Source organism: Thermobia domestica, chromosome 3, assembly GCF_964235325.1.
Source record: "Thermobia domestica chromosome 3, izTheDome1.hap1.1, whole genome shotgun sequence".
Classification (NCBI taxonomy): Eukaryota; Metazoa; Arthropoda; class Insecta; order Zygentoma; family Lepismatidae; genus Thermobia; species Thermobia domestica.
The window spans coordinates 37,668,174-37,695,580 of NC_137456.1; the positions used below are offsets into that span (position 1 = coordinate 37,668,174).

General features: G+C 35.7%; 1 protein-coding gene across 1 annotated transcript in view; it reads right to left on the reverse strand.

The window, feature by feature from the left end:
• Positions 1-1,260: 1,260 nt before the first annotated feature.
• Positions 1,261-27,407, reverse strand: part of LOC145680289 (uncharacterized) — a 79,325-nt gene continuing 53,178 nt past the window's right edge. Inside the window, exons 2-4 of the mRNA XM_081750649.1 lie at positions 18,320-18,455; positions 15,327-15,456; positions 1,261-10,469 (exon numbers count right to left, since the gene is read on the reverse strand). Of these exons, the coding sequence (XP_081606775.1) occupies positions 10,384-10,469; positions 15,327-15,456; positions 18,320-18,455 (352 nt within the window). The 3' untranslated portion in view covers positions 1,261-10,383. The remainder of the gene's footprint in view (positions 10,470-15,326; positions 15,457-18,319; positions 18,456-27,407) is intronic.

Genomic DNA, 27,407 nt, shown 5'->3' on the forward strand with positions numbered 1-27,407 from the left:
CACGCAGTACGGAGTAGCCAGACACTTGTGTACAAGCCGTGCAGAGGAAAGACGTGTGTGAGCAAAATGCCGCCGAAAATCGACCCTTTCGGGGAGGGCTACATCGTAGCACTTTCTGATATAGGCTACAGCTATAGCCGAATAAGAACACAGTGCAGGAAGAAAGGTTTCACACTGTCTGATAAGGGAATTAATGCAGCCATCCATCACAATGCAAACCCATTGAAAAACCATTGCCATGCGTCGTCAAAAGGGACAAAAGGAGCAACCGGCTCCATAACGCAGTCAAAACGTCATTGCCAAGGTCTTCCGGTTTGTGACCCAGGAGAATCCACCCACCCAACGTGACATAGCGAGGCGTGTTGGACAGTCAACTGCAACTGTACACCGAATCAAACGCGACAATTTGGGACTAAGTGCACACAAGCGGCGGGTTCATGTTCTGAAGCCAACGCACATCGCAGAACGGCAGGTGACATGCAAAAGGCTGTATGAAGGTTACCTGGCAGGTGATAAATGGCGTTATGTGATCACCTTAGATGAAGCATGGGTCTATTTGACAGGGTCCCAGCAGATGCGTGCAATTTACTACCGCCGCAGTGATGGAACCGATCATGCAAAGTGGGTTCGCTCCTGCAAGGAGAATTTTCCTAAGGGATTTATTGTAGTGACAGGTTTCTGTGCAAAAGGAAAGCTTCCGATACACCGGGTGTCATCAAATGTCAAGGTGAATCCGGCGTATTATATCGAGCATGTACTGGAACCCATCTATCGCCAACATGCCCCGGCTTTGTATGGCAATGACACTGACAGAGTGTTCATCCACCAGGACAAGGCCAGCAGCCATACTGCCAAACGAACGGTGGCCTACATGACACGTATGGAACAGGAGACAGGTGTAAAGGCTATCCCATTTCAAGACATCCCCGTCAAGTCACCAGATGCATCCCCTATGGACTTCTGTGCTTTCGGCCTCGTCAAACGGAACATCAATAAGCGTCGTCCGACCACATTTGGTGGCCTTTGGAAAGTGTGCAAGGAGGAGTGAGCGAAATCGGATCAGGCAGTGCTCAATAGAGGTCTTCTTCAGTGGAAACTACGATGTCGTGCAATTGTTCACCAACGGGGCTCTCACATCGAACATGATCGCTGGTGGAAACGGGGTTTTACGCCCTAGGGCACGGGTCTGTACTTCACTACCATAAGCTGAAACAGCCTTCTGTATCTCTAGATTTGTCATAATAAAGGATTAGAAATGAATAAATTGCCAAACCAAATTTTATTTCCTTTCAATAAACATATCGACCGAAAATCACAAGTTTTATTTTAGTTATTTCATTAAATTGTTCCAATAATCAGGTTACATGTGTTTTTAAGCTAAAGTTCTTCAAAATTACCGCAACAGAGCCAATGCTCAAATTGCAGTTTGTACTCAAAATTTTATTTTAAAGAAAACCTCTATGCACAATATACCGGATTTAAAATATACAAACTCAAATCCAGTTGTTTTTTTTTTTTTTTTTTTTTTCATAATCCAATGTTAATACAGAGGTTTCTTCACTTAATCTACAATTTATTTCACAAAACAGTCTTTATCTGTGTATATTACATGGAAGAAGTAACTAGAAGCTCCCAATGTACCGTATTCTCTTCTTTTTTGAAGAAGGAACATTCATGTATTCTTTTTACATAAATATATATATTTGGTGCATATACCGGTAACGTTGCGTATTTAATTATATGTACAGTAAAATTTTACCCATTATTATCAACATGTTAAGTCTTTGAACGTCAGTCACACATATTGCTGAGGAAGATCATAAGATGGTATTTTATATAAATATACATTATTATAACAATGACAAAAAGATGTATTGCAACAATAAAAGCTACCCACAATTGTTTTCTTTTATCTAGCTGCCCTGTCGAACTGTATTATCGAGGAATTTGTTGAACTCTTTCGCCAAAAAGACATTGCCAAATATAATTCAAGTTCAACAACAGTTACATTAATTTTATGAGAAACCACTTCCTGTAGTTTCGTAACATTCATTTGCCACATACTATGAGCAAATAGTAAGGTTCGGGAATGAGCAAAACAGGTAATACTAGCAATTCTAGATAAAATATGTTAAATTTGCTTAAAACTGTATGTTGTCCCATAGGATTTCTGTAAAATAGGAAAACGTTACACGGGTTGTTTCGTGCGCACATCGTGTCTTGTCTATTGCTTGCATTAATATGTCAAGTACTTGTTACTGGTGCACAGTTTCTATTTTCAAGGAAAATCAATGAGAAATATTTACGTCAATCTCTTGTTTACGTAAGTGTGTGCTTATTAGGACTCTGATTATAACCTCGAAAATTAGAACATATTACTGTATTTAATATAACCTACTTAGGAGCATAGGTGGCGCCACAGTGGGTGCAGCTACACCCACATTAACTTCGATTTTCAGATTACCTACAATAATCCTTTTTATTATGTATATTTATTGTTTGCTAAGTTTGGATATATTTGAGTGACTTTTTAAGTCTCTCACTTGCTATCGTACCGTTTTTTTTTGTTTTTTTTTAGTTATTATTATTATTTGAGTAAAACTTAAGGATTAATTTGGAGACCTTAAGGCTCAATAGTGCAGAGCGTTCTGGCAACAATGTTAGGATGTGCTGTACCATCCTAGTCTGCACCCACATTACCGAAATCCTGGCGCCGCCTATGCTTAGCAGTACTTTCAGGAACGATGAATTACAAATCATAAACATTACTTTAAATTCGTAATGATGTATGTAAAAGAAAAATGGTTGTCCTTGATTTTGGAATTGAATTTAACAATAACTTTTCACCAATAAATTTACAATAAAATAACCCGGTTTGGCTGGGCTTATATATACACACAATTTACTACTTTTAGTATTGTATAGTAGAAGTATTGTATTAACAAAATTACACTGCTATGAAGATTTAATTTTATTTACAGCTGACCAGAAAAACTGTAAAAATCAGACACATTTTTATCACCATTATAAAACGTTCTAGTTTTATTTCACATATTAAATGACAAAACCCAGTGACAACTATGTTCTTTCAACATCATCTGATTTTGGCACACACGAGTTCTTCATATAGCATATGTAGCACAAATATGTTTTACTCTGGGTAAATGTAATATATTATAACCCATCTTTATTAACAATTTTTTTATTTAATTTTACAAAGAGTTTTAAGATAACTTTACATGGGCTATTTTGATTATTTTTTTTACATCACAGGTACACTTAATATCGTCTATACATATATTAGATTATTAAATATAAAATTTACACACAAATAAATGCAACAAATAAAATTATATGAAAAAAAAATCCTGCACACAATAAATTACTACATGTATATATTATTTATATTGATAAGACTATTACCATAAAAGTATGTGTGAACGATCATAGGAATAAATATAGATATATACATATGCATACACATGTTTTTAAAAACTGCAGTGATATTACAGTATTTATATAACTCTCCACTTAAACTACGGAACAACTGACTAGGTAACACATAATAACATTAAGTAACAATTGTCTGTTTTTTATCTTCTTTCTTCTATTCTCCTGCTGTTTGCTTTGGTGTAATTAATATTCGTACCTAATCTACAAACTAAACAAGGAATCGATTGCACAAAAAACAAAAGAAAGAAAGCGAACACAGTATAAAGAGTGATGTAGAAGGACACATTTTGTATAGCACATATGCTAACATTATTTTGGTGTACTGTACAATAATAAAACTACACATCATTTTTTGGCATTATTCCTTAATGCTTACGTTAGCACTAACATTCAGGAAATATATGGAAGGAAGGGTGGACTAAAACATGTTAATCAAATCAGCCAGTAATTGTGACATGGATGTTACGCAATTGTGGTAACATTGAACAAATGCTATTTATTGCAAATAGTTATGAATATGGCCATAGTATGACATTTAAATTTTACTTTTGATCCTTAGTACGTGATTTTTACGATTTTCCGCCGTTTCTAACATAAATAACGCACTTATCACGAAGCTTACCAAACACACTAATTCCAGTATACAGCTTTCTAAAGGTGTCAAGCACAGCTTGATTTATTATTATTATTATTATTATTAGTAGTAGTATTATTATTATTATTATTATATTTGTAATAGTGAATTGTCTGTGAAGAATGTTATAATATAGTGAATCGTCTTTGAAAGGAGTGTAGGAGGACAACAGTTTGTGGCGTTTTGGCATGAGTCGACAGTTTATGGGCAGGAGTTGGAGAATACAAGTATCCATATTACAAGAATTGCAAGTAAAAGCAAAGACAATAATATTTTTTAGCATGAATATAACAAATATTATCTATGAAGTAATTTTGAAGTGTTGTGTGCATATACCAGTGTCTGTACCAGTAAATAAAGAGTAGCCTAGTTTTGAGAAGTAAGTCTTTCTAAATAAATAACAATAATAGCAGTAATTGTAGTGGCGACAAGAATGGGATCTAGAACATGGCAGGACCTACTTTTTTTTTTTTTTTTTTTTTTTTTTTTTTTTTTTTTTTTTTTTTTTTTTTAAAGCTTTTGCGGTTGAAGACCAAGAAATAAGTGATTATTTGGACAAGTTTGATCAGTTTTGTATTTCAATGGAGTTACCAGACGCAAAGGCAGTACCTACGTTGATCACGTCTATCGGTGCAAAAACGCCACAGACTATTCGCCTCTTACACTCTTCACAGACTATTCACTATACTGTAACCTTCTTCACAGACTATTCACTATTACATTCTTATTATTTCTTTTAACTGATGTGATACTTCAAGAGCCGCTATTGACCCAACGTTTTAAATACAGCAACATTTTTGAGGTTTTTATCTACCATTTTCAAATATCAACTAGTTTTACATTTTTAAAGGCAGTTTCAGTAATTTGTATCCGGTATGTTTTGGAATGAGGAGCGGATTAGGCGTATCCGTTCCTCAATTTGGTCTGGTTACGAAAATGCGAACTTGAGCACCGATTTCGTAGGAAAAAAATCCAGTTCCATCCATCCATTTAGCACATCGAAAAATTCCAGGTCTAGTGTACTATCAATCGAATCAATTCAAGTTTTTAAATAACTCAATAATTCTTTGCAGAAAGAAGATATAGTATAAAGTACCAGCTGACTGATGTATTTATTTTAATGGCATATTTTCGAACATTTCTCGCGAGACATGCTAGCACATATACTGCTATAAATGCATCACGTTATGTTAAACTAACTTAAGAATTTAACATAAACTTTATAATAAGTATTTATTTGCCTATTTCATGAAGTATTTTCCTGCTACTATTGTAAAGATTAATATGTACAATAGCCAATAATGAATGTTTCCACTCTCCATGCATGTTCTTTTGTCAAGACTTTGTAGCCGATTGAGTTTAACTTTCTTTGACGCAAGGGTACTTTAATTATCTATTTTATTAAAAAATAAATTAATCTCTTACCAATTAAGTTGATGAAACTCGTATTAAAGTGTGTATTCGGTATCCCATTGGCTCCATTCTTCTCTCTTAAAGGGAATATGTGGCTGATAAACAAAAAATTTCTTAAATATCATTTTAAATATAAATTACATAAATGAATTATAAATTAATAGAGAGTCGTAAAAAAAATGTTGAACAGCATGATACAATGATGCAATCACTATAAGCAATACCGTGCTAAGAAAAACAGAATTTATCATAAGTAACGAGATCATAGTTGCCAGACCATACTCACTAAGGAATTGTTCCTAATGTGCCAAAATTACGGTTTGCATTTTGTGAGAAATAGCAATGGTATACCAACATTTTTCACAAAATACAAACTGCCACACAGAAAAAAAGAAAAAGTCTGGCAATTATGCTATTTTGTGTATTTATGTGTGTTGTTCAATAATTTTTTGACGCCTTTTTATTAACTTAAATTTACCAATCACACATTCAATGATATCCATTCTACTAAGAGTTTAATCGATAGAATTGGTATTTGTCTTCTTATATATAATTAATTCTCTGCGCCATAACAGATTCAACAAATTAATCCTTTTGTTTTGAAGATATTGATGAACGAACATCCACAGAAATACGTGAATATGCTTATAGTCTGTTAAGACATGATCATACTTTACCATCATAACCTGTTTCTAACTATTCTTGTATTGATGTTTGACCTTCGATGAAAACTTCTTTAGATATTAAAAACAATACAATATTACAAATATTTTTTTTCTTTCTTGCCCATTTAGTAACACACTAACTGCCATGTTAGCAATAAATAAATAAATAAATCTTCTAGTGGGTAACGGTGGTTTCTGAACTTTGAAAACAAAACGATATTTCTACTTCAGTGAAAAAAAAGAAAAAAAAAACGAAGGAAAGAAAAAATATTGCTGTATGTCGATTAGTTATCCAACAGCAGGGTTTTGCTCGAGGACAGCTATTATATTACACAGGCGCAAAATTTCACAGTCAGACGCTCTCGCCAATCCAAAATGATGGTCGCCAGTATCTCTCACGTACAAATTATGAGAAGTCCCCCCCCCCCTCTCTCTCTCTCCCGGCCTTTCGTTTGACAAAGAAAGATATTACATCAGGGCATAAAATTTCAAAACCAGACAATTAGAATCAGGATAATGAATTTTGAATTGGACAATTCGTATACATGTTAAAAAATATCTTACCTTAAGACTTCATATTTCTGTAACACTATCTCTGCACTGAAGTATCAGTTGTCGATTGCAATTTTCGGATCAAAGTCCTTAAGTAAAGGGCCATTGATGGAAATTGTCAGCAGATTTGATTGAGGGTGAGAAAGGAGGGGCGAATTACAACGTTGTGAGACCACTTTCCATGTCCGTTGTGAAGACTTCACATTCCGTGTTTTCTCTCACTGCAACAATTATTTTCGTGCGAAACAGAAACTGCGCATCCCTGTGAGTTTAGGCAGAAACCATTCCTACTGAATATTGGTCGCCAGCTCTAAATTTCTAGTCTCCAATGACGACCTGGCGACCGAAATTTTGCTCCCTGGCGTAAAGACACGTAATTCCTAAAGTAAAGACACGTGTAAATTATACTTTGTTCACGAAGCCTCGGCCTTAAAACTAGACTGAGATAAATTCAATTCATATGACAGTTAATGTGTTAACATTTCTTCATTCAATTATTATTTCTTACATTTTTCCAAGTCGTGCTCACTCTTCTACAGCACAATAAACACATGAACTGTATATTTTACAAAATCGTACTATGCGCAACCAAGATACATTTTCTTACACCTGACAATTAACGAACTCCATTGTGTCACATCAGTACTTTTCTTTTTTTTAAGAATTACTTATCTGTGATTTCAAGTTTCTCATATATGTATTATAAAACTCGAAAACTTGGTGTTTGTTCGAGTTCATCACGAATTAACCGCAATGCTACTACACAATGCTTTTCACTTATTTTCTTTAATACAAAACTGAATGGAAACAATATTTTTACTTTATAGTGGTATCAAATGTTATGAACAACTCAAAAAAATTATATGATTTGGTATAGTGCACGCTCGTACTTTAATTTGATTACATTTTTTGATAAAAATATATCGTATAAATATGATCATGTTTAGCATACTAATGATACAATATATATATAAAATACATAAAATTTAAGATATAAGATTATACAAGGTTTTTACAGAACAGGTATTTATAAAAGGTATGTATCTGGTTATTGTACGAAGATAGATAAAAAAAAATAAATAAAGTTATAAAGAAGAGAAAACAATGTGTATTAACCCGAGAGAGAAAATACAAAGGGGAATAAAGCGGCGTATGTGGCGATTATTTTTCCACATAGTCACCAAATAGATTCAAGCATTTATGAGAACGCAGGACTAACTTTTCTAACCTGGCTGAGTAAAAATCACATCCCTGCCAATTCAGCCAGTTTTCAGCAACTGTTTTTACATCACAGTCTGAAGGAACCTTGTTCCAAAAATGTGCTCCTTCAATGCCGGAAAAAGGAAATCGTCACTAATTTTGATTATAGGAGGGTGGCTCCACACATCCAACTTGAACTGTTGCATCAGTTAGAGTTTGGCGAGCAGTGGAGCCTGGCATTGAAATGAATTGAAATCTTTGAGTTTTACGTCCTACGGTTATGCCGATTAGGCTAAAGGAGACTGTGATGATGAGAAATGAATGAAATGGTGGAATGAAGAAAATGAGAGGAAACGAGAAAACCCACGAGCACGGAAGCCTGGTATTGTCACGCAGGATGATATCTTCATTCGACATGCCACGACGTTTTCACGTAATGTAGTCAATGTTGCACAATAACGATTGGCAGTTACAGAATGACCACGATCCAGATACTCGATAAGGATCACACCGCGTAAAAACCAGAATATAACTGGCATATAGCGACAGAGGATGTAATCTAAACTTCTTTCTTGTTGGTGATCCAGCATGTTTACACTCCATACTAGCCCTTTTGCTTACTGGAAGAAATGTTGAAACCAGATTTTGTTCCCAGTAGCGATGTTATCAAGGAAGTTTTGGCCGTCAGCGTGGTACCGTTTCAGAAATGAGAGACAGCAAGTTATTCGTGTGTCTTTCTGCTCTTAAAACAACACACATGGGCACACGCCTTGGAATAACGCAACATATCAGACACGAAATGCTGAACGGTACCATAGCTCAATCCCAGCTCTGACACAATTGCACGAACTTTCGATCATTTTTAATAATTTCTTTCACTAGTGACGTGTGGATGTTCGTCTTGCAGAACTTGGACGACCGCTCGCTGCTTTATTGCCATTTTCCACATCCTCTCTGCCTGCTTGAAAAAACGAACCCTTTCGCCACATATTGTCTGTTCAATGCTTCTTCACAATACTTCCACGATCTAACTCTGAATGTCCGATGGCAATACATTCTTTGCTCACAAGAAACGGATCACGGCTCGCAACTCCAACCGAGACCAGTTTCCTAAACGTTTTGCCATTTCACTCGCTGTGACGCGTCTGCGAACTCACAATACCTACCCGCACAACCGCTGACAGACAACTAGCGCAATCTGTCTCCACTCTCGGGAAACAACATTTCCTCCACAATGTTTGCTTTTCCAATGCTTCTGCTTATAACTTTGTTTTTTTGGATCCATCCCCGTATATAATATACATAGTAATTACATTAATATAAAGCTAAAAATATAATGAAATATGGTTTGTTATTGATTAATAACCGCCTAATTTTAATTGGAAAATTAGCTCGTAAGAACCTAGTTTTAAAACCTGGAAAACAATTTATTACTCTAGGAAACAATTACCTTCTTTTTTTAAAAAAATAGAGATGAATATTTCTTTTTTCACATCAAGTTTGTTTTTAGTAAGAGAAGACATTCTAAAAGAAAGATGCACTAAAATCTATAAAAATTCTGGACATTTTACATACTTTGCTGTAAATTATTTAATTATTCTATTAATTATTTATGTTTTAATGCTGTACATAAATATAGTTAAAAATAATTTATTTTCTGGTATAAGAAAATATACAAAATCAATTCAAAAATAATTTTCTGTATTTTTTTCTTTTTTTAACCATTTATGTAAATAAATAAATGTAATATATATATTTACATATGTATACGAATCAGCTACCTACTCATCAACTGGAATAACTATTTAAGAATTATATAATAAAACGATAAATGTAGAAGAATTTTATTGGAGGAAATTCTTTTTTGGCACGAAGCAATGTCCACTGGAAACATATTTATTTATATGTGGGAAAAGGTCAAAATATGTTGCGGATTTCAAGTAAGACATTCTTCTTAGTATAGTAACTTACTTGTGTAATTTCTCTTTTTGATTACGACACACACAACATAGAACAATGGATTCCCCTTATGGAAGCTCTTAATTTAAAAAAAAAAAAAAATGGCGATACTTTTTTTTTTTTACCTAAATTTCGAATAGTATAAAAAAATATACCATTACACAATTTTAAGTATACATACAAGAAACACCCTAAAAAGTAAGAAGAAAATATTACTGGCTATTTAATTATTATGAACACTAATTAACACGTGGTCTAATCTGTATTTTTCTTTTGGTATATGGCGGAAAAATAAAGGATATTTTTAAAAAGATTATCTTGCTTTTACAACTCACGGACTTCTGCACAAGAAATATATAATCAAAACAACAAGTTATGTTATTTTATTTCTAAAAAGAGTAAAAAAGAGAAAAAAGAGAAAGTATGCATTCCACTTGGCAGTGTAATAGTAAAGTACTACAAGGAAACATCGAACAAAGGGAAGACGAAGCCTCCAGACATTTTGGTTCATCCATACTCAGATCCGATTGTAATGCTCAATTCACCTGGATTAATGTAAGTGTCATGATACCACTGATTAGTGTCAATCAATACTGAAAGGAAAAAAAAAAAAGAATTAATAATATTGAATATTTCTTATTCTTCACTAGACATTTATTTAACTGTAATATACTATATGTTTATTTTCCTTATTTATACGTGGAGCGTTCAATATATAAGTTAACCAAAGCTGTAAAAAAAAATATTTTTTGAGATACATTTGTAAACTATACACACATGTGTAGGTAGGTTCCTCCTCACTTCTCCACACGATTCCTATTGAGATTCAGGCATTTGTCTCACTGTTGCGGTAATTTATCCAAACCCTTTGCAAAATAGCAGGGCTCTGGCTGTTTAGCACACCCTGGCAATGTTCTCGTCAGTAGTAGCATTCGAAGATCACGTGGCTCGAATGTCGTCAAACAAAAATGCAAATCTGCCTTTATCAAACAACTTGCACCAATGCCTAACCATTTGCACTGCCATTACGGAACCATCATAAAGAGCAAGAAGTTTCGTATGAATGGCACTAGGAGCTAAGCTATTCGCCTATTCATATCGAATGACAGCACGTACTTCTCTACACCAGCTTTTCAAGTACGTGCATGCATCGTCCATTCTTCTGAACTTACGGTGCAAGCCCGCATTTCCCAGACAAGCACTTTCTTTCCGCACTTTATCACATGCGCTTTCACGTCTGATAAAGAATCGATTGTTATTACTTGTAGATGAAGGGTGGCGTTTCTCAACCACGTGTTTCTTTTTAACGACGTTGCTTTGTACAATTTTTTATAGCACAGGGAAACTTATATCTTGAATGATCCACGTACTATTATTCTTCACTAGTGTACTCTTTTCAAGTATAGAATTCTTTATGTGCTTCAACGTAAGCCGTTTAACACTTCTGTATTTTAAGAATATTACACAATCAAATGCTTCTTTCCTTATTGACAGATACGAATAGATACATATATGTAACAAGTCTCTATCCCGATTTAGACTATATATGTAACTTTCATGATGTTACTACACGAATCAGTGGTAGCTACAGTAAACATGTAAATAATACTTTGTGCATATTTTAATAGTTTTCTTTATCTGTTTTCCAAGATCAAACCGAAGAACAATCGAGCATCGATATATTTACACAGTAATTTGCAGATGATCAGCTAACGTTTATTTAGTTTTGTAGAAAGAAAAGAAAATTACTAATAAGAATGTTGTTATTAGCCTGGTAAACTAATACGGCGACAGTGCATGTGATGTCAGATTTCAAGAGTATATCAAGAATCCAGGGCCGCCGCAACTAGGGAGGAAACAAGTCGGGCACGTGTCCCAGATGCGTGAGGGGCACCTAAAAGTACATTTATATATGCAGGGTGTTTCAAAACACCGACAACGTTTAGGAGATGATTCCTGACACCAAGATAAGACAAAAAGTACATATCAACCTGGGTGCGCAAATGCTTCCTTTCGGAGTTATAGGTTGCCGAAAACTTGAAAAAATGAACTTCATAGCTCCAATACTATGGGACCTACCGTAATCAGGTTAAGACTTCACTGAGAAACTAGTATATGCTCTATCCAAATATTCATGTTTCAGAATCCTAAGGTACTTTCGCAACAATTTTTATAGAGATAGTTGGTGAGTACTTCAAATTATATGCGAGTAGCCAAATTACCTCTATAAAAAATATTGCGGAAGTACCTTAGGATTCCGAAACATGGATATTTGGATAGGGCACGTACTAGTTCCTATGTGAAGTCTTGACCTGACTACGGTAGGTCCCATAGTATTGGAGTTATGGACCTTTAAAGTTCATTTTTTTTCAAGTTTTCGGCAACCTATAACCCCGAAAGGAAGCATTTGTGCACCCAGGTTGGTCCTTACTTTTTGTCTTATCTTGGTGTCAGGAATCACCTCCTAAACGTTGTCGGTGTTGTTTTGAAACACCCTGTATATGTAAGAGTGGTGGATGTGCAAAACCACCTGTTCGGCTGTTGATGTTCTTTTCATACCTAACACCAGTGTATTTGTCAATAGTCAGGTTTCTCGATGTTCCTTACGTATGTTGGTATGCTTTACTGAGAGTGGGAAAACTAACTAATAACGTCACAGAGCATCTAGTTAGAAATGACTGTTTTATATTCCAAAGACTGATTTAAGTAAGCTCCAAGACAAAGATCAACTGCTGGATCATTCGTTCACTTGTCAAAATTTCAGTTTCTGCTTAGTTTCCTTTCTTTTACTCGTTTGAAACGATGGCATCTCTAATTCGTACTGTCTACAATAACGTGTTACTACTTTTTTTTTTTAAGTATATGTATGATTGTTTCAAGCACATAGCCTACATACATACAATACTAAAAGAAAAATACGTTTAGCTTTCAAGCCTCGAATGGTTGATCGACGGATTGTAGAGGGATCGGGCACAAAGAAAATGTTTCAGGGCACATGTTTTAACTTCTACAGGCTTAACTTCTACTTGGTTGAGTGCTTAAGATTTGTCAAGCATTTAAAATTGTCCTCCTGTAAAAACACATGATCTTCACATGTATCTAAAATTTCGTCAGTTATTATCACACGGAAAGAAGCATCAACAGATTACCATATCACATGTATGTGTATTGACATTATTATCTCAAAATGAGAAATAAATTGTCTTTAGTACTACAGTGCTTTATCAGAACTTAAAAAAAAAAAAAAAAAAAAAAAAAACTTTCTGTTCCCTTTATATAGTGCCGTAAGTTGGAACTTTTCCTGAGGGTATCAAGTATCAATATTTAAGGCCCCCTAGAAAATATGAAGTTAGGCTCTGTAGAAAAATATGGGATTTGGTCCCCTAGAGTTTAAAACCTTAATAAATATTTTATTACTTCTAGAGGCCCCATTTGGCGTTTTAGTGAAGTAAGGCCGAGATTAAAACTATGCTTTACCTTACAGAAACATATTTTGTTCAAATAATGGAACAGCAACAGAACTTTAAATTTCAGTTCTTTTTGAAGTGTTGTAATGGGCCTCATTCTATGCTTCATTACTTAAATTTAGGAGATAATATTTGATACAACTTAAAGTCTTAAGAAATATATATTATTTCTGGAGACTAACAGTAGACATTTTACTGAAATAGTCCCAGATCACATTTTCCTGCCGTTAAAAGATTTTTTTTTTCTTTTCTCTCTCTCTCTCTCTCTCTCTCTCTCCTTAGGATGGGGTGAACCTATTCTATGCCTCATGTGCACATTCAAGTTTATATCATATTATATGGAGTAAGGAAATGTTATCTTGAAGTGGGTCCCCTTCAACGGTACACACTTTACATCCCCCAGCTCAAATACTAAATAGAGTGCCCTGCCCTCATTTTAGGTAGAGTGATAAGATACGAGGTGCTACCCAAAATATCCGTTTTTTTTTTGGGGGGGGGGGGCAAACCAGTAGCAGTACGACATTTCGCCGTTAATGTCTCGAGATACATGTATAGCTACTGCACCAGAAAGTTGTGTCATCTTTGGTGTATTCAGTTGTAGGTTGTACTTATGCGTGTCAGGACGTGTTTTAGTGCTTCTGCGATTTGTCAAATGGCTGTCATTAAGAAGCAATACATTTGCATCAAGTTCTGTGTCAAGTTGAAGAAAACTGCAGTCAAAACCCATCGCATGCTGAAAGAGGCATCGGTGAGAGTGCACGGAGTCAAACAAGAACATTTGAATGGTTCAAGTGTTTCAAAGAAGGCCGCGAATCTGTGAAAGATGACAAACATTCTGGTCGACCGTCAACATGCACAACACCAGAAAGTATCATGAAAGTGTGTGATGTGACTAGCAAAGACAGACGGCACACAATTCACGATGTCTATAACAGACTTCGACTGTCGTACGGTACATGTTAACGAATTCTATCTAATGAACTAAACATGAGACGAATTGCAGAGAAGTTTGTTCCTCGTCTTCTCAGCATCAACTAAAAAACCCTCAGGATTCAGACGTGCACTTAGCTGCAACAAAGAGTTCGAGACTGTCCAAACTTCTTATGTAGAGTCATTACAGGTGACGAATCTTGTGCCTATGGTTATGATCCGGAAACGAAGCAGCAAGTACCACAATGGAAGACGCCATCCTCTCCAAGGCTGAAAAAAGCTCGACAAGTTTGCAGCAACATCAAATCAATGCTGATCATTTTCGAGGAATTGTGCATAAGGAGTTTGTTCCACCTGGTCAGCATGTCAACGGCAACTTTTACTGCAAAGTTTTGAACAGACTGAAGGAAGATTTTCGTCGCAAACGGCCAGAGCTGTGGCAAACGAACGACTGGTCGCTGCACCATGACAACGCGCCCGCGCACACCTCTCTCTTTGTGAGGGAATTCCTGGCCAAAATCAACATGGCAACGGTCCCCTACTATCCCTACTCCTTTGACCTAGCATCGTGCGTCTTCTACCTGTTCCCGAAGATGAAACTTGCGTCGAGGTGACGTTTTGAGTCCATTGAAGACATCCAAGTGGAATCACAACGGGTCCTGAACACCTTTCACCCTGCGGACTTCCAGGAAACCTTCCAAAAGTGGGAACAACGTTGGGACCGTTGCATACATGCCGGAGGGACTACTTCGAAGGTGACGGAAGACATTAGGACGTAAGTATAGTTTTCTGATTTTTACAATGACATTCTCGGATATTTTGGGTAGCACCTCGTATGATAACATCCAAAATGGTTGACAGTGATCTATCTATCAATATTTTCCTCCTGCACACACACTGTCGTTCGACACCCCGTTCGAGTCTCAAAGCTTAGTGGCTCTATTAGTGCCTACAACGTATTTGTTCCATCTTTCATTTGTTTGATTATGGTAACGCTGGAAAACATTGAGATTTTAGTGCATAAACTCAACCTTCAACCTCAAAGATACATACCGATATCTCCTTTGTTGACAGTTACATTGAACCGTGTGCATACATGCTCACATTCAGGTGTAGGTACTAACTGCCATGTTTTGCTGCCTGAGATCTGAGCCTGCCATGACGGTCTGCTCACATAGTCCAGCTACGGAAACAACAACAAACATTACGGTTAAAATAAATATATTGGACCTACACAAATTCTGCACAAATAACTAGGAAAATATTCATCAAAATCAAATATAACTAAATAAACTATACGGCAGTACGATGAACTTATTGTATAGTTCACCGTGGTCTATTAGTCGATCACCAGGTCGTGAGAGGTAGTCTAGGGCTGACCAACGCGTCGACCTTCGTCTATTAGTTGACCACCAAATCGTTAGAGGTACCAGCGGTAGTTAGTGTCATACAGTTTGTATTGATTACTGTTATTATTATTACATTTTTATGATTCAGGTAGGTATATCGTCAGTGATTACCGGAGAGGAAAAGTAGCCCTCAAGCCTAAAAAGGTTGGCCACCATTGCTATAGTTCATAATTTTAAAAATTAACTGTTACAAGTAAGTAGTCATATATGAAACAGAACCACCTTACACGTATACTTTAATAATAAAAATAAATTTCAAAACGATATATTTCTTGAAGGTAGCAATCGTTTTTTTTTTTTTTTTTTGTTTGTTTGTTTTTTTTTTTTTTTTTTTTTTTTTTAAGTTATACACAAGCTAACAGGCTTCCATATAGATGACTTTGAAGTATTCACTGCCTTATCACAGTTCTCCATTCCACTGAAGAAGGCATCTTTGCAAGGTTCGAAGGAAAATTTTATTCCATTCCTGTTGGATCGTTTTGCATAGGCCGGAATCTGTGCTCACCTTACAGGAAGAAAGGCGGTGTTTTAGAAGTCTGAACACATAGTCCATTGGACTGATTTTGGACTTTTCACTGAGATGTTGATGAAGGAACAAGCACGAATTCAGGTCTGTATAATAAGGTAAGAGTCTACTGTATAATCACTAAGGTTTTGTATTATTTTCATTTAGTTTGACACTGAGAAATTGTGCGTGGAGTCATGTATTGCAAGTAGTGTCATTCAAATAATTTAACAACCAATATAGTAAGTTGAATCAGTATTAATATTACAGTATTTCTATTATGGTTATATTATTATTATTATTATTATTATTATTATTATTATTATTATTATTATTATTATTATTATTTCAATAATACTAGTACTACTAAGTAGGATTAAATCACACAATATATAGCTTACGTTGATATTTTGAATATTGATTTTTAAAAATAGTACTAGAGAATTAACTTTCTCTCCTAAGTTCTGGATCTATAGGTCAAGAGGCAATTTTAACAACCGGTTCGAGCGAACCACCTACCAATTGAATACCACCAATGTGTACTGCATAGGCTTCGGATTTTTAGGTCCCAAAAAATTCAATTAGGATTTTAAAAAGTGCATTTTAGGATTTTATAGGTTTTTAAAAACACCGTTTAGGATTTTTAGCGTTATATTACTGAAAACGGAATATTACTACACTTTAAACACTTTGTTAGCTATTTCATACTTAAATGGTAACCTTAATTTAGTAAGCTTTATGCTAACCAGTCTTCTCATAATAAAAATAATAAAACTCTTCTTACCTTGGACTTTTTTTGATAGCTGAAATATAGTTTAACATATGTATGGCCTGTCGTACTATAGTAGTAGTAGTAGTAGTAGTAGTAGTAAAAATAAACTTGGTGCCCAGCTTATGACAATCGCAGCCGCAAATTACAAAGAAAATGCTGTGTGAAGGAAACCTTGTTATTGCATTGTTGAAAACTGGTTGACTACGTGTTTGAAAGTATTTTTCAAGTTAAAAATAACTATAAAGAATCATTTAGGACAGAGCTGTCCAAATGGCGGCCCGCGGGCCGCATGCGGCCCGCCAAACCATTTTCTGCGGCCCACAAAGCTCTCATGACATACGATTGTTATTACTGATAATATTTTCATTTATGTTCATTCTTTTAATGTTTCCACTCTTCTTTCGAAATAAGCCATCCATTTAGTGCTTCTGTACAACAAAAAGGCCCGGACATTCAAGGCAACACTGGAGTCGGTAATGTAGCTATAGGCAAGGCATCGCTACTGAAAGGAACGGTTACTTCAATTAACCAAACCAAACCAACCATACCAATTCACCATGAAAATTCTGAAGAATAGCTTCCGACGCGGGCTTGGAGGTTCTTCTCTTTTACATCTTCTGCGGTTCGCAACAACAGGATTGGATGTAGATATCCCAGCCCTTGTAAAGTCTCCTAGTCACCCTCATTTATCACATTGAATGTAATATTTCAAATACATTTTTATATTTTTCTTTTGTAGTATAGCCTAATAATAATAATAATAATAATAATAATAATAATAATAATAATAATAATAATAATAATAATAATTATTATTATTATTATTATTATTATTATTATTATTATTATTATTATTATTATTATTATTAGTATTATTATTATTATTATTATTATTATTATTATCTGCGGCCCTCCACCTTGCTAGCAAATGCGGTTATGGCCCTCAGGCTCATTATAATTGGACATCACTGATTTAGGACGTTATAGATTCTAAAAGCTAATTTAGGATTTTTTAGGTCCTAACTCCACAATTAGGACATTTTAGGTCCTATAAAACTAATATAGTTCTACTTATAGCAACTTGAAATGTAAAGAAAACACGAATTTTTTGCATTCACTGTACAGGAATAAAATAGGTTCGAACCTAAGAATCCGGAGCCTAGTACTGCATGTGTGCATGATGAATCTTTTCAGCAACCTAGGGTGGTATTCTGAAATTTTTAACTTAATTTTTTTCTGCCGCTGAGTTACACCTGAAATGTGTGATTCCGCGTAGAATCGAACTAGTTGGGGGAATCATATAACAACAGTACGGTATAGAAAAATAATACTATAAAATTAAATAATAATAACGACTTACATGTAAACTGGCCCCACGCCCATAGCCGCCCATGAAAATCCAATCAATGGCAGAGATTTCGGAACCTTCTGGCAAGAAATGTGGACGATTATAATGCTGCCTTAGTACTGCTGCTACATCAGGATGGCAATTACTCCTGCAAAGATAAAAATAAATAAATTCAAGTTTTATACACTAGCATTTTTCGTAATTTTTTCCCTTAATCTAATTCTATCTTAATTAATCAATTCGGCATTAATTTGTTTGGCTTGGCATAGAGTTCGTAATTATTAGCTGCTGTATTACGAACTCTTTATTTGTATTAATGCCTCTCAGCGGATGCTCCGCAAACTAATTAACAGGTTGAAATTGTTCTCCGTTAGAGGGAATTGGTATCAGAAAACAAAGCATAAAATGGAGATTTGTCAAACCCTGTATACTTGCCGAACTCTTGAATGTTTGCGCTAATTCAAATAAGCAAATGGAAAATAAATATCAAAACTACTTCGAACTAATTGTGCTTGATTACAGAAGAGCAAGTTGTTTGCAGTACAAAAATAGATAGATATATAAAAGTATCGCCAAATCATCATTTAAAAATCATCAAAAAATGTCGCTAATCAAAAAACAAATTGTCGCTATCCTGAAAGTCGAATCCCCTACATTTAGCGACTCCCCCTCCCAAATTGGCAACACTGCTGCTGTCTAAAGGTGTGTCCATAGTAGCACGGACGTGCTATAGTGCTGCCAAAATGTCTTGAGCCGTGGCAAATATGCAAACTAAAGCTCACACCCTCGACACACCCACGGTTGAGCCAATAAGGGTTCAGCTGTTGCTAAGCGAGAGAGTCTTAGCCAAAGGGAGTGGAATTCCTTCAGTCGATAGCGGAAGACTAGGTGTCAAGTCAATGTGGTATATCTATAACATTGAAATCCTTTAAGGCCAACTACCGTGATCGTAATAGATCTTTTCATTTTCTATTAACATTATATTTCCCTTACGGGAAGAGTATAATATCTTCGGGGCTGCATTGGCTCCATTGTTTGAACCTAGCTCGCAGCAAGTGTGCTTTGCAGTGGACGAACACCTCGTGCATGGGTTTCCTCGAACTTCTCAGTTTCCTTGCACTTTCTTCATTCAGCCACCTCATTCAATTTGCACCATCACCATCTTCCTTAGCCTCGATGTATAATCATGAGACGCAGTAAATTTCCCTCGACTGACAACTTTTTTTTTCCTTTTCTTATCAATTTTTTCCTAGTTTGGTTGAGTTCCAATTCCGATGACAAGTTACATGATAAGTGTGATTTAGCTATATTAAAGAAAGTGCAAACCAAATTAGTTTTATTCATTTGATTTTCCCTTCTTTATTTTTGTTATTTTTCCCCTTCAGTTCTTTTTTTAATAAACACATACCGTATACTGTTAGCAAACAATGGGGGCCAAATTATGCTACTATGAAAACACACACAAATTGCTATTGTATTGGTTTATTTCCGAAGATTTTAAGCATTTATATTGGTCAATCACTCAGCGCAAGAATTTCCCTAGATTAGGAAAATTTCCCCTCAAACTACTAACACTGGTGAGACGTTAAATTAAATTAGTATCTATAATAGTAAAATATCTTTAAATCCTCCACAGAACAAAAGAAATAACATGTTTTCTTGAAATATTCTTTTTCCTTCCGTGCCGTCAAAGAACATTATGAAAGTATGCGTAGTTTCCTTTCACAAACAAAAGAAAAACTGTCTTTTCTCCTTTCATTTTTCTCTCTCTTTTCTGAATAAGTGAAAATATTCCGTACAACAATTACAGAATTCATTCTCCGTAACAACCGCAGGTGTAAAAAGATAATACGCCAGTGAATTGGCGCCCTGAAAATCAGATTATCGTTAGTTGCATCTGTTTTTGTTTCCTACAATTTTTTATTGTTGTTCTTCGTGCCTAATGTTTCTAGTGACTTTATACAGTATATAATGCTTTAACTTCAGCTTTTATGCACATACAATTACACAGCATACATCGTTTATTAGTTTAGTTTTGAAAGAAAAAAGAAATCAGTGCAGATTGTTTAACGAGGATTAGCAATAAATCAAATGAATGTCAGTCAATCAGCATTGCCAGATGTAGAAGAATTATCTTATATATAAGATAAACATGAGTTTCTTTCTTTGAGGAGGAGAAATCATATGACGTACGTCAATTAGCACGATGCGTAATTTTACAGAATACAGAAATCTCGTTTATTTTTTAAATTGTTTTTAAAACAAAATTGACAGCTCAGATTTAATCAGCTCTGTCTGTATATGAAGATTTATTTTGTATCTGCTTTTGATCAGTGACCAAAACGTCATTAGCGAAGAGAGCCTGGGCACATAGCAGTCCATCTCAGAGCCCTGTAAACATCGGGTTTTGGCTAAATGAGATCAATGTTCTTTCAGGGGCGGATCCAGGGGGGCCATCGGGGCGATTGCCCCCATTCCAGAAGAGGAAACTTTCTTATTTTATATGTAAATAAAACCAATTACAGAGTTTAAAGCTCTTAAAAGTAGCTCTAAGTAGCAGTATTACAACCTCCCCTAGAAGTCTGTCCTGGATCCGCCCCTGTATCCTTTAAGCTAAAGGAGACGGATGATTAAGGCAAGTAAATAATTGGAGAATTGGTGGAATGAGAATGTAGAAGGAAACGGGAGTACCCCGAGAAATCTCAGGGACACGACATTGCCCACCACAAACTTCACTGAGAATCGAACCAGAGACCACATACACCAGAGGTAAACGCTCTATCACTAAGCAACCGTGCCCGCTGAAGGATGATGAAGGATTTAGTATTCTTCGGGATGTGTTTGAAAAAGGTATATGAGAGATTACGAATGGAAAGGCAACCGGCATAGATAATACACCAATCGAATTCATTAAGAATATGCGAAACAAGGGCGAGAAAGAATCGTGCAAAATATCTGATGATAATGACATTACAGTATATGTCGGGAGAGCAATCGGCGGACAGACATAGCCGCCAGCTTAGCGCTCGCATACCGCAAGGCTACTAGTTTTAATTCTAGATTATATGTACTTGAACGTTCGCTTTGAATATGATCTTCGTCGCTTATTTAGTACTCGTATCATGGATGATTTCAGAAGGGTCTTCATCCCGGCGAAATTAAAATATTGCTAATTTTACAGTAATTATGTGATATCTTCAAATATATAGATAAAAGATAATCAAAATGTGGAACAAGAGCGCCATAGACAATATTATTTTACATGAGAAACCGTTATCACGACTCACTTATCCGCTTTCGATTTCGAGCCATTTTGAAAATCGGCATTTGTTTTCGCGTTTCTAAACAGCTGAAAACGGAAAGCCACTAGGTGGCTTGTGATAACGGTACCTCACACAAAATAATATTGTCTAGGGCGCTTTTGTTCCATATTTCAATTATCTTTTATCTATTTGAAGATATCACAGAATTACTGTAAAATTAGCAGTATTTTAATTTTGCCGGGATGAAGACTCTTAAGAGTAGTGTCTATAGTTTCTTAATACATTGGTTGATATCAATAAAACGGAGAAGTTACTCATTACGCCCAATTTTAAAGTAGTTACTCGCATTGGTATCAATAAAAAGAGAACTGAGCACTAGTCGCCTCGGCTGACCTCGGAGAAGCCCCGCCCTTTTGAAGTAACCACACCTCTATTCTCGAGCCGAGTAACTACTCCGCGTTTGATATCAATAAAAATCAAAGACTCCTCTGTGATGCTAGTAACTTCTCCAAATTTGTGGAGCAAGCTAAATAGGTGACTCCGTGCGAAATATGGCAGAGTGTATGATTGTTTTACTACGTAGAAAAACTTATAAACTGCATAGAAATGTTGGAAATGGAGATTACAAAAAGCATTATAAGTTTATGAAAGAAAATGTAGTGATTAGCACAACATTTTTAAAGGAGAATCAACCGAAATTCGGGGTGATGGACTACGTAATGATGAAAAGATGAGGGTTTTCTTCAAGGGCGCCGATCCTGAGGGGGCCCGGGCTCCCCAAAACTCATGTGGGCTCCCTATTGTATTTATGAATATACAATATTTGACATAATTAGAGTGCAATTTGTCTTAAAATCCTGATATATATACCTTCTGCATCTGAATGCCCTCCCCCCCCAAATTTACAGAGAAATCGGTGCCCTGGGTTTTCTTGCGTTACGTGAGTGATCCGGGATTCCAGGTCGGAATGTCAGGGGATTCTGGTATGGCTCAAAGTACTGTCTATGACTACCTGAAAATGGATTGTTTCCGGAAGTGTGCGTAATATACAAACAGCAAAGGCAGAGTGGCAAGAACAATATACATTTCCGGGTGCTATCGGAGCACTTGACTATACACAAGTGGCATTAAAGAAACCTAGTATTTTGAAGAGTAATACGTTAATAGGAAGAGCTATTTCGTGGCTAAGCGGTTAGCGTACATGCCTTTGGCATAGGAGACCCGCGTTCGATTCCCGGCAGGAGCTCATGTGGTTTGGATTCCACGTTAATCAGTGGGTTCTGTCTCATATAGGCACGCTACTGAAAAGGACGTTAAACTAATAATCAACTCAACTCAACGTTGATAGAAAGGGTGTATACATGAGAATGTATTTAGTTTATGTCAAGGCGAAAGGGGACACGTATGGTGTGGAAAACGCAATCAGATGGACGTGATTTATGACGTGGGTGGCTGGACTTTTTAAAAAAGAAAACAAAGGAGCCAAGTGTCTGATTTCGTTCTTAAAGCCAAACAATCTACAAAGACCTTGGATAACACGTGATATGCGCTTGTCGTGTTAATCTTGATATTGCTGGATTCCAATCAACATCCATCAGCTCAAATAGGTTCATTCCCATGGTTTTAGTATTACTTTCTTCTTTCCCGTTTTTTTAAATTTTTTTCTTCTTTTTTATTTTTCTTTTATTCTCGCTCGAATATTAAAGATTCTCTTTTGAATTTGTGTCTCAGTCGTAGATGTATTTGATATTTCGGTGCATTTCACTGTAATTACCTTCAAAGTTTCGGCTTTCCTTCGTTTACTTTCTGGTAGCTGTGACTTTGAAAGTACCACTGGAAACTCTTTTACAATATCCACAAATGCACTTTGATTGAAGCTATCGTTGCTACTTGCCCCTTCCATGGCTTTTAAGATACTACGCCATAGATTAAAAACAACGAAATGACTGCGCGATGAATGGGAGAAATGAGTAATAACTTCTTTTATTGATACGACTCAGTGCTACGTGCAGAGGAAGCGCGAGTAAACGTTCATAAATCTGGAGCAGACTAGACCTGAGTAGTGGCTTGTTTTATTGATACGAAATTGAGGGAGGAGATTACTCCAGCTGTAGTTACTCCGATTCTCGAGCAGGACTTCTCAGGAGTAGTTACTTATTTTTATTGATATCACCCATTGTGCCTCAGTGGAGGGCGCTCACCTCGATTACTGGTTCGATTCCACACCATGAGACTTTCTAATGAACAACACTATTTCCTTGGACTTTCTCAAAGTTCTGCAGTTTTCTTCAACAGTATCACTCCGCCATTTCTTTCATAATTGTTCACTTAAATTAATTATCTGTTTCTTTCTGTCTAGAGGAGAAAGACATTAAATATTTCATTCAAAAAACAAAACTGAATGATTAAATCAAGACGTAGTGTCGTAAAAATAATTAAAGCCCTAAATACTGAAAACTAATAAATATTTCGTGCCCTTATTTTCCTGTCAGAAACTGTCTAGAAATGGCTCTAATGTAATCTAAGACAATATTAGAAACAAACTGGATTTTATTGTTATAATCATATATATATATATATATATATATATATATATATATATATATATATATATATATATATATATATATATATACAGTGTGCGAATTGAAAAATTTTCCCAGGGGGGGATGAATTTCACCCATATGCGCACCCAGTCCTCCCCCCATATATATATATATATATATATATATATATATATATATATATATATATATATATATATATATATATATATATATATATATATATATATATATATATATATATATATATATATATATATACTAACAAGTACAAAACAGTTGAGATGTGAGATCTTTCATAAATTTTCACTCAAGTAATATTTAGGTTAGCTACGCAAAGTAGACCTACTTATCTTTATGTCCACTTAAAAATACTCCAGAGGGGGAAAAGTTATCCCTGCCAGGGATAAAATTTTCCTTCTCCAGGGTGGGAAAGATTTTTGTCAGGGGGGGAAATCCCTGGCATCCCCCCCGCCAATTCGCACCCTGTATATATATATATATATATATATATATATATATATATATATATATATTTGGTCTAGGAATTAATTCGTGCGGGTGGACAAGAGATGGCGCAACGAACGGAGCGTCCCACAGTTCCGTGTATCCACACATGTGTTGCAAACCCCTGTCATCGCGTATCGTTCGTAGTATAGGGCAGTGGATTAAAGTGTCAACAACACCAGTTTGTAGTTAAGTGAACATGGCGCAATTTGTGCCTGATAAAGTGTTTTTGCGGGGTGTCCTGCTGCATTACTTTAACATGCAGAAAAGTGCGACTGAAAGTCATCGTATTTTGGTGGAAGTGTATGGTGACCATGCTCTAGCTGAGCGAACGTGTCAGAAGTGGTTTGCACGGTTTAGAAGTGGTGATTTTGGCTTGGCAGACCAAGAGCGAGCTGGACAGCCAAAAAAATTTCAAGACGAAGAATTGACAGCATTGCTCGAGCAGGATTCGTGTCAAACGCAGGAACAACTTGCAGCAGCATTAGGCGTTGATCAAACAACAGTCTCCAAACGCTTGAAAGCCATGGGAATGATTCAAAAGATGTCACATTGGGTTCCACATGAATTGAAAGACAGAGACGTTGAAAGACGAAAAACAATTTGCGAATTGCTGCTTCAACGACAGAGCAGAAAGGGGTTTCTGCATCGAATTATTACGGGTGATGAGAAGTTGATCCATTACGAGAACCCTAAACGAAAAAAGGCCTGGGTGAAACCAGGTGAACCAGGTCCATCACAATCAAAACGAGATATTCACTGTGCAAAGGTTATGCTGTGCATATGGTGGGATATGAAAGGTGTGGTGTACTATGAGCTGCTGCAACCGGGTGAAACTATGAATGGAGAACGTTATCGACGACAATTAATGCGTTTGAAGCAAGCTCTGGCCAGAACACGACCAGAATGGGAGAACAGACATGATAAACTTATTGTTCAACATGATAACGCTCGCCCACATGTCGCAAAACCGGTCAAAACCTATTTAGAAAATGTCGGATGGGAAGTTTTACCCCACCCGCCGTATTCACCAGACGTTGCTCCTTCGGACTACTACTTGTTCGATTGCATGAACAACGATTTGATTGGACAGCGGTTTACTTCTTCAGAAGATATCGAAACATGGGTCTCTGACTGGATCGCTTCCAAGGATGAGGACTTCTTTCGCCACGGAATCCGTACATTGCCTGACAGATGGGCGAAAGTGGTGGCTAGCGATGGACAATATTTTTCTTAAGGTATTTATGTATTTTGTGTTTGTACTACAGCTTCAATGTGTGCGTACCAACCGCACGAATTAATTCCTAGACCAAATATATATATAAGACAACATTTGTACACTTAAATACCGTTAGTTGGGGTGACTTTGGCTCATTTACCAAAACAAGTATTCAATTATTTTTACTCCCAAACACTGTAATTTTTGCACGTGCTGTCTAAGCGCAAAAATTATGCTGTGTGGGGACTAAAAATAATTGAATACTTTTTTTTGGTAAATGAGCCAAAAGTCATCCCAACTGACAGTAGTGTTGGCGAATACTTACATATATTTTTACTGAGCTGGCAATAATGTTATATTCTAAATTAGTTACCAATGATTGTAATTTACTAATTTTAAAATAATAATATAAAAAAATAAGCATTCCCCTAGTAAAGTGTACACGCCCTCACCGTTGGTCTAGTGACTAGCGCGTATACCTTTGGTGCACATGGTCCTGGGTTCGATCCCCGGTGGAAGAGCACAAAAATTTAAATTCAGAATTATTCACTTTCATTAATCAACCGTCTTCTTTAGCCTAAAGGGCATAATTACAGGACGTTAAAGTAAAATAATAAAAATTATTTGTTTTAAAAAACAGTCAAGGAAAAGAAAGAGAAAAAAACAAGAATATATCTCGAGAAACAATAATAAAGTATATCAGTAAGTTTGTGCATAGGCTATACTAAGGAGCAAAGAATTTAATATAAAACTTTATTATTTTTTCACTTTAATATGAGTATTTGAGAGTGGAAATCTGGCAGCACTGATATATATCAACTTTTAAGCAGTTTCACCCTGGGAATCAAGTTCCATCACTTATCTCGTTTTCAGTGAGATACTTATGAGCATGAGATTATTATACACGCAATCTGTGTGTATATGGCTTTATTCTTTATTGCCAGATGATAGATATCTAATCTAATGTAAATTTATACGTATTGTATGTTACTTCTTATTTTTCTCTTATGAAAATAATTCTGATAATTGGATTAATATAAAACACATTAAAAGCAAAATTCACAACATAAAAAATTATATAGCATCAAATGGTGGAGTACACTAGAGCAATGATTACCTTTTCTGACAATACATTCTACTGAATGCCCTCAACTGTTTTGTTTTTTTTTTTTAGTTAGTTTTTTTTCTTTTTTTTAGTTATAATATTATAAATTATATTGCAGCAAGAATTTTAGGAATGATCAAAAAAAAATTATCAAAAGATTGCGATCTTGGCCAATATAATTAGTTTTTGCATCAGGGGCCACAAAATTTTTGAACGGCCCCCAAAACGAGTTTTCGTATTTTCTACGGAATAAGCACATCATACTGACTTAAGTGATAGTTTAGTTTTGGTTACACTATATGTAGTTCTCCAGATATAAGACGTACAAGAAAATTTTTGATTGAAATATAATGGGTCTTTTAGTTGATCCCAAATTTGATCAGGGGCCACAAAACTTTTGAACGGGCCCTAAATCCAGTTTTCGTATTTTCTACGGAATAAG